This window comes from Cannabis sativa, chromosome 9, assembly GCF_029168945.1.
Source record: "Cannabis sativa cultivar Pink pepper isolate KNU-18-1 chromosome 9, ASM2916894v1, whole genome shotgun sequence".
Taxonomy (NCBI): domain Eukaryota; kingdom Viridiplantae; phylum Streptophyta; class Magnoliopsida; order Rosales; family Cannabaceae; genus Cannabis; species Cannabis sativa.
Window position 1 is genome coordinate 28,204,230 of NC_083609.1, and position 7,943 is coordinate 28,212,172.

Here is a 7,943-nt window from a genome sequence, read left to right on the forward strand (position 1 = left end):
GGGGCTCGATGACGATGTCGTGTTTCCACTTAGTTCTTAAAACTGAATGTTTTTCTTTTTGAGTTTTAAGCTGCCTGTTTTAAGTTAACATGTTGGTTGCCCTTCGTTGTTGAAAGTTTGCCTCCCTTGATTGTGCTCATAGCTTGACTAAATGGTTTGTGTCACTAATTAGTTTGAACTAAACCTTTGTGAGAGTTTAAGTCTCTAGAATTACTTAGCAGTTTTTCCTTGAGGCGAAATCCTAGACATCCCTACCCCAAGGAAGTGATATAGGCCGTGTTTGGACCGTTTGAACCTTGAAGCCTACCCTTATGACTATTTTATCCCTAGTTTTCCCCCTTGAGCTTGATATTAGCATTCTCTTTTCTTAGCCACTACATAGCCTAGCTAGAGATACATTCTCTTTTCACCTTACCCCAAGACGCATTGGTCTTTATAAGATACTAATTTTTATTGCATATTTGGGAGTTGTGGGGAGCGTAGTAAGTGAGTGTCAATTGGGTGAGTATTTGCCAATTTGCTTTTTCTCTTTTTCTAAACATTGAGGACAATGTTGTTCTTTAAGTTTGGGGGGGGGAGTGGTTCTCACCTTTATTGTTCTCTTGCTATCTAGCTAGTTTATGGCATTTCTATTTAGTTTATATAAGTTTATTATTCAAAAAAAAAAAAGTTTGTACTTAGAAATTGTCCCCCCTTTCTTGAAAAAAAAAAAAAAAGAGAGAGAGATCAAAGTCAAAAATAAGTTTGGGGGTGCCAAAAAAAAATATGCATGTATATATATATATTAGTAAATAATTAAAGCTAGTGGCAAGAGTTATATTTGGTTTGTGGGGTTTCTTTAGGGAAAAATTTATTGTGCATTGCCTAGGTCCTATAAAGATCAATGTGTTTAGGGTGGTTCGAACCGAAATTAATTTTCCTTATCCTACCTTCACCCTAGCCTATCATTACAAGCTTGGCTAAGTCCTATTGATCCTTGGAGTGGTGTGTGTCTACATTAGTGGAGAGAAAGTTGTTAGGTAACCTATGGAGGCATCATTTGAACTTGAGGACCAATGTTTAGTTTAAATGTTAGTTGAGCGAAATTGTTTAGGAGAAGCTATGTTTAAAAAAAAAAAAAAAAAAGAGAGGGGCACTTGACACCTACTTTGGGCAGCGGCATTTAAACTTAAAGAATTTGGTTTAACGCTTGAGCAAGATCTTCATTCAGTTGCCTTTTGCAGAACATTATTCCTGAGAGTTATTTCCCCTAGGTGTGTGCATTGACAAGACAAGTTGCATCCTGTTTTTGTTGAATATCTTTGTTCAGTTCAGTGACGTTTGTTTTGAAAATCTGTGAGCTGTTTGTTGTTCTAGTTGTTGTGGTTTTGTTCTCATCACTCGAGGACGAGCAATGTCATAAGTTTGGGGGTATTTGATAACTCTTGAGTAAAGAGTTATTTGATATCACTTTAAGCATTTTTTTTTTATGTAATTGTGTGTCATTTAAGTTATGTTTGTCTCTTAATTTGTGAAAGTTTCAGTGTTTTATGTTTGTGTGTGTATTTTGAAGTTGTTAGTTAAAATCAATAACTCTTGTGCATAAATTGGCAAAGAAAATAGCAAGTTAGTCATGTTCTTAATTTTGCTGAAATTCTGTGAAGTTTTTGCTGCAGCAAACAGATTAGTGGCTGATGTGTTTTATTTTCTTAGAAAAAGGGTGAGTTGGCATTTCATTAAAAGAGGTGGCATTTGTGGAGATGACGTGGCAATATAAGAGTGGTGGCTGGAGCTATTACATGGAGAGGCTATCAACATGTCATGTGTAGGGTTTATTTGGGGCAAAAAGGTACTAAACCTAAGGAGATTGGAAAGAAAAAGGGGCCTCCATTTAGAGAAAAAAGGGGGCTGAACGAAAATAGAGCTTTTGGGCTGCCATTTTTATACAGAAAAAAAGAAGATTGAAAGAAGAAGAAGAAGAAGGAGGAAAGAGGAGAAGCACAACAAGATTCAACATCCATCCCTTTGGAAAACTCCTCTATTATTGTTTGCTATTTCTTTCTTCTCTCTTTTAATTTCTTTAACTTAACATTCAAACTCCATGTCTAAATTTTATCTTGTAATGGTGGTTCTTAAGTTAGCTATGAGCTAAACTTTTTAATGGTTTGAATTGTTGAAGAACCCTATGTTTAGTTGAGTAATTTTCTTATGCAAATATTTAGTAAAAATTCTCATGTTCATTCAAGTGTGTGTATTGCTAATTTCTTGATATTGTTTGGCCACCAATAGCTTGATTATTGAGTTATATTTAATTCTGGAAAGGTTAAATATAATGGACTTAGCTTGAATGACACAAGTTCTTAATCTTTTTTAGATTAGATTTGAAATAACATAGGAATATGTTATATCCTTGTGTAACAATTGAGAACTATGCTTGAAATGGTATTCTTGAGCTTGCTTGGCATAGGAATATGTTTGAACAGGTCCAAGGATTGATTGCATAAAATTTGGAAGAGTTTTGTGGACTTTAATGGTGTTTTTGTTAACCTGGGATTTTTGCTAAAGATTTGCTAACTTTTTGCTGCAGCAAAAACGCACAGTTTTTGCTAAACATAGGGGGATTCAATAGTTCAAGCCTTTCACATTTCAAAAGCTTACAACTAAATTTTATTTTCATCTTGCATCCACTTTTGAGTTAATTTACTTGTTTTCTCGTTTATTTAGTTGATTCATTACTCATTTAATTTTGCTTTTTAGGCATTTTTGCTTGGTAATTAACTTTTGCAATAGAAATTTTATTTTTACAGTCCTTGTGGAGACGATACTCATTACTTATCATTGTATTACTTGTTTGTGACTGCGTACACTTGCGTATCTAATTTTAACACAACAATAGTCCCTAAGGTCGCCATTTTTGTAAGTCCGTTGGTTCTCAATTTAACAGATCTATTAAATACGGATAAGAATGCCACGTGTTTAAATATTATTGGACCAACTCATAATTTTAATTAAAAAATAATTTTAAATGATTTAAATAATGAATAAATTATTAACAAATAAAAAATAAAAAACTTTAATATTTTTTTATTTCCTTTTTTCTTTCCATTTATTTTATCTGGACTTAGTCTCCTTCATCAAGCACGCACCCACAGACCTTTCTTCATCAACCAACAATTTTTTTCTTGCAAGTTGTATTTCAAATCTTCTTTCTTTCTTGCCTTCCACCACCACTTATTTAAACTCCATACTGGAGGTTGGCTCTCCGGACTTCGAAATTGCCCAGGTCGAAGCCATGGCGGGTGAGGCTTCGACAACGGGGATAGCTACACACAAGGGCCAAACATCACGGGCAGAGAGAAGCGGTAGATCTGTTCAGATCTTGTCGACGGCGAGTGGCGGTAGTCCACCTTTTCTGGTCAGATCTCGCCGACAGAGACTGCCATGGATGATGACAGTGACGACCACTCTCTGAATCTCACTCCTACGCCATCATCGACGCCCACCGCAAGAAGAGGGATGACGAAATTGAGGCTGGGTAGTGGGTACCAAATCTTTTAATGTCAGTTATTTTTTTTTTTTTTTTTTTTTTTTTTCTGGGTTTTGTTTTGAAAAAATTATTAGATCTTGTTGTATATAAGTTGCAAAACCCCAAAGAACAGATTTGGGCTTTTGAATTCGATGGTATGTCCCTTTACCAGATTTGAGAATTGTTTTTTTTTTCTTAAAAAAATTGGTACAAATTTAGTTTCATTCTAGTGGTTTGAGCTATGGTTCTTGACCTTGGATGAGCTATTTGAATTTTATTGTGCAATTTCAGATCTGAGTTTTTACCCAGCTTTCTTGATTGGTTATAACAAATTTTGATGATTGAATTTGTAATTGGTGGTTGTGGTGGTACTATGATGGTCATGGTAGTATAATGTGTAAAGAAGATTGAAGAAAAAAAATTAAAGAAAAACCATCTGGAAAAAGGAAAAATAATTGGAGAAGAATTGAGAAAAAAAAAAGAAAAAAGGAAAAAAAAATTATTATTTATTATTTTAATTATTATTATTTTTTAATAATTTTTTTTTGAATAAATTATTTATTATTTTAATTTTTTTTAATTAAAATTATGGCTGGCCCAATAATATTTAAACACGTGGCATTCTTGTCAGTATTTAACAACTCTGTTAAATTAGGTACCAACGGACTTACGAAAATAGCGACCTTAGGGACTAATGCCGCCAATTTTCGAGGTTGAGGATTAATCTACATCAACTCTAAACTTTTGGGGACTTTTACCGCAATTATCCCTTTTAACAATAATTTTTTTTTCCTTTCCGCTAGTTTATAATACATAAATAACAATAAAGAATTATTATCATAAGTTTCTTCCAAAAAAAAAAAATTAAGTATATCTAAATTAATTATAAGGATTGGTTTGGTTTGAACCTCTATCGGAATTTTTAAAATCGTGACCGAATCAAAGAATTTTAAATGGTCTTGACCAAAAAAATTCATATCAGATTCATTTGGTCCGATCTCAAATGGTTTGGTCCGAATCGATTGGTTTGAAACCACAAATTGCGAATTATATCAACACCCCTAATTTTTATACTATTTTTCCATCTTGTTTTCAATTTTTCCTATTTTAAGAAATAGTCATATTTTTGCATAAAAAATGTGTAATTTCCACTCAAGTATATTGAATTTATTACCAATAAATATTCAATGTGAGAAAAATACAGAGGCTGCCCATGTCCAACTATTGAAAATATTTAATTTTGAATTATATTTAATTAAGACACTAACCTCTCTCATTCTCATTTTCATTTCCTTTGTAGATGTTGTGGACGAGGGAGCAGTGCACCTCAGTTTGTCCTCTCTTCGTCCATTTGCTATGACAATAAGAAGTTTAGAGTAAGGATTTCAGTGTGTTTTTCGTGTTGCTTAGATTTAGTGAAATTCAATTAATTAATGGGCGATTACATATATTTGAAGCTAATAATGAGTTTGAAAGTTGATGTTGTAAAAATTAGAAATTTTTACATGAAAAATCCATTTTACACAATTTATTACAAAATTACTCACACACGCCTATTACTACATTTTTACTTACAAAGTTGTTTTTATTACACATTTACCACTTACTCATCATTCCATGCATACACGTGTGCTCTCCCTATCCATCATCAATCAAATCCTACTCTCTTCCCTCTCTTTTTTCATTTTCTTTTCATTTCATTTTCGATTCTTCATTTCTGTTTTCTAAGTTCATTTGAATTCAAGTAACCTCCATTAACCACCCATAATTTATCACGTTTTTCCCTCTTCTTTTTGGTTCATCCACGAATTTTCAACTTCCTCTTAGCCCACGATTTAGCAACTGTTTTTCCCTCTCTGTTTCAGTTTTTTTCAATCTTATTTATAAGATGGCAATCACTCGTTCATCATCATCCCCTTCTCCAGTTCTCAAACAGAAATAAAAAATGGGCAAGAAATCGTTGGCCAACAAATCCAAGGGTAAACGCCCAATCAATGAAGATTTTGATTCTGATTTTGAAGCTCCAATGCCCAAGCGTGTGAGACCCCATTCTTCGAAGAAAACGAAGCTCAACTTGGAGGAGCACACGGTTCCAGAAATTTCTGGGAAAAAAACTATTGCACATGCTGAAGATCGGACTCAGGTTGGTTTTTAGTTTTATTTTCGTTTCCCCCTTTCCTTCATTTATACTTTACCCAGATTTTGGCGTTTTTATGTTCATTATGCTTTGTGTAATTTTAGGGTTTCATTTGCGCATTTTGTTTCATGTTTTTAAATTTTTTAGTTATTTATTGTTGGTTTTGAACATTTCATTTGATTCTGGTCTGGGTGTTGTTCTTTAATTTGGTTTTGTTTTCTTTATTTTCAGTGTTTTTTTGTGCTTACAGGTTATGTGTTTTGTTTTCGTTTTTAGTGTTTTCAATCAGTCGTCTGTAGTTTCTTATCAGTTTTTTAATAGTTTGTTAATGGTATGTTTTGATGTGTTTTCGATTTTCATTAGGTTTAGTTGTTTGCTGTTATATTTTAGGTTTCAAAACGATTTTCAAATCTTTGCTCTATATTTTTCTATAGTTGTATATGTTTTGTAGTTTGTTTGTTGTTTTTATATAGTTTTATTGTTCTTTTTATACTGTATTTTTCGATTTCCTTTAGGGTTAGTTGTTTACTGTTTTTTTTATGTTTCCAAACGATTTCAGGTCTTTACTGTTTTTTTCTGTGTAGTTGTTTGTCATTGATAGTTTGTTTGTAGTTTGTTTGTAGTTGTATTACAGTTTTCATACTGTTTTATTCAGGATTTATAATTTATTTTGGCCATTTTCGTTATGTTGCAGGTTTGGGACTGTAAATTTAGTCCTTCTGATTTTTACAGATCTAAGTGTGTATGCACCAGTGTTTATTCCGTGATAGATAATATTAAGAACACTTTATCTGTTAATTTGCTTTCTTTGTTTCGTCAAACTCAGTTTGGGCATTTTCTGGATATGCCTGAGTTTGTTTTTCATCCGCAAGTCGTACATAGTTTATTACTAAGGGAAGTTTTACAGCCCAATCCTAAAGAGTTTTGGGCTAAGGTTGCTGGCCGTTGCATACGGTTTAGTGCCGAAGAATTTTACCTGATTTCTGGTTTAGATTGTTTCGGTGATTGCAACAAGTTGTTGTTTTCACAGGAAACAAATCAATTGGTAGAAACATGTTTCCGTGGTGTAAAAACTATTGACCACAAAGCCATCGAGGATGCTTTTTTGGGTAGTCGGTGGGGTTTGGATGAGTCTATTGGTTTGAAAATGGCTGTTTTGTATTTCATTCAGTGTTTTCTTCTTAGCAATACTCCTGACAAAGAAGTGTCTAGGTTTGTTCTAGATGTAGTTGATAGCGGTCGGTGGGATGAGTATTGTTGGGGTAGGGAATCATTTGAATTGACAATTGACTCATTCAAAGGTAGGATTGAGCATGGGATCATTATGAAAAATAGAAAGGCAGAGAAGGGAGGGCAATATGATGGCTGGTATAGGGCATTGGGATGTCCTTGGGTTTTCACGGTTTGGTTTTATGAATGCTGTCCTGCAATGGTGGACTCTTTCTGTAAGAGAGTTTCATCTTCTATTCCCAGGATTCTGAACTGGAGCAACACCATCGTCACCAAAAATCCAACCCTTCGAGACTTGAAGGGCAAGATTTTTGATTTACCTTTGGAGAAGGTAATTTACAGTTTCTTTACTGTTTCTTTTCAGTTTTATTTATGTTGTTATTTTTTGGTTTTTCCAATTGTTTTAATTTTTTTCATATTATGTTTGATTATGCTGTTCAGTTGAAGATAAAAAACATGCGTCCTACTGATGAAGAGAGGCAGCAGCTTCAACTTGACGGTTTATTTCTCGATGAATCTATTGATGACCGTGGTGTAGCGAAGCAATCCTTCGAGGGTGGGTCATCTTCAAAGAAGTCTGATTCAGCAGATATTGATTGGATGAAATCTAAGCTGGAGATGCTCATTTCGAATCAATCATCATTGGCCGAGGACTTCATTTCATTGAGGTGTTTTGTTGATTTTAATTTCAAATCCGTAATGACTGTAATTAAGGATATCCAGGAGAAGGTTAATGCCATTCATCGTCGTCCTTCTGATGAGGTATTTATTCTTATTTTATTGTTTAGGTTTTTTTATATTTTTTTTAAAGTTTCTTTACTGTTTTATTTAAGTTTCATTTATGTTGGTTGATACAGGGAAAGTCATCGGATGAATTAGTAACTCAAGATTCTGATGATGATGCTGATGATGATGATGATGATGATGCCGAGGATGATGAGAAGCAATTGCCTGATCCAGAAAATATTGATTCCGACTCCGACGATGGTGGTGAGTTAGTTAAAGTTGGTGGGGATGTTGATGATGCTGACAAGGCTGTTACTGCTGTTCCTTCTGCTGATGTGAATCCAT

The 7,943-nt window shown here is 33.8% G+C and overlaps 1 protein-coding gene across 2 annotated transcripts; it reads left to right on the forward strand.

The window, feature by feature from the left end:
• Positions 1 to 652: 652 nt before the first annotated feature.
• On the forward strand, positions 653 to 7,724 carry LOC133030762 (uncharacterized). 2 transcript variants are annotated; one of them, XM_061103615.1, is made up of 4 exons: positions 653 to 1,253; positions 1,644 to 5,648; positions 6,337 to 7,203; positions 7,314 to 7,724. In XM_061103615.1, the coding sequence occupies exons 2-4, from the start codon at positions 5,451 to 5,453 to the stop codon at positions 7,722 to 7,724; spliced, it is 1,476 nt and encodes a 491-aa protein (XP_060959598.1). In that variant the 5' UTR covers positions 653 to 1,253; positions 1,644 to 5,450. The 2 variants fall into 2 exon arrangements, with proteins under 2 accessions (XP_060959598.1, XP_060959597.1); XM_061103614.1 differs by having other exon boundaries at positions 653 to 5,648.
• The last annotated feature ends 219 nt before the right edge of the window (positions 7,725 to 7,943 follow it).

Coding starts and splice junctions, on each gene's coding strand:
- LOC133030762 (XM_061103614.1), top strand. CDS start 5,451: ATGGGCAAGAAATCGTTGGCCAACAAATCCAAGGGTAAACGCCCAATC. Junction 5,649..6,336: donor ATGCTGAAGATCGGACTCAG/GTTGGTTTTTAG, acceptor GTTATGTTGCAG/GTTTGGGACTGTAAATTTAG. Junction 7,204..7,313: donor TTGATTTACCTTTGGAGAAG/GTAATTTACAGT, acceptor TATGCTGTTCAG/TTGAAGATAAAAAACATGCG.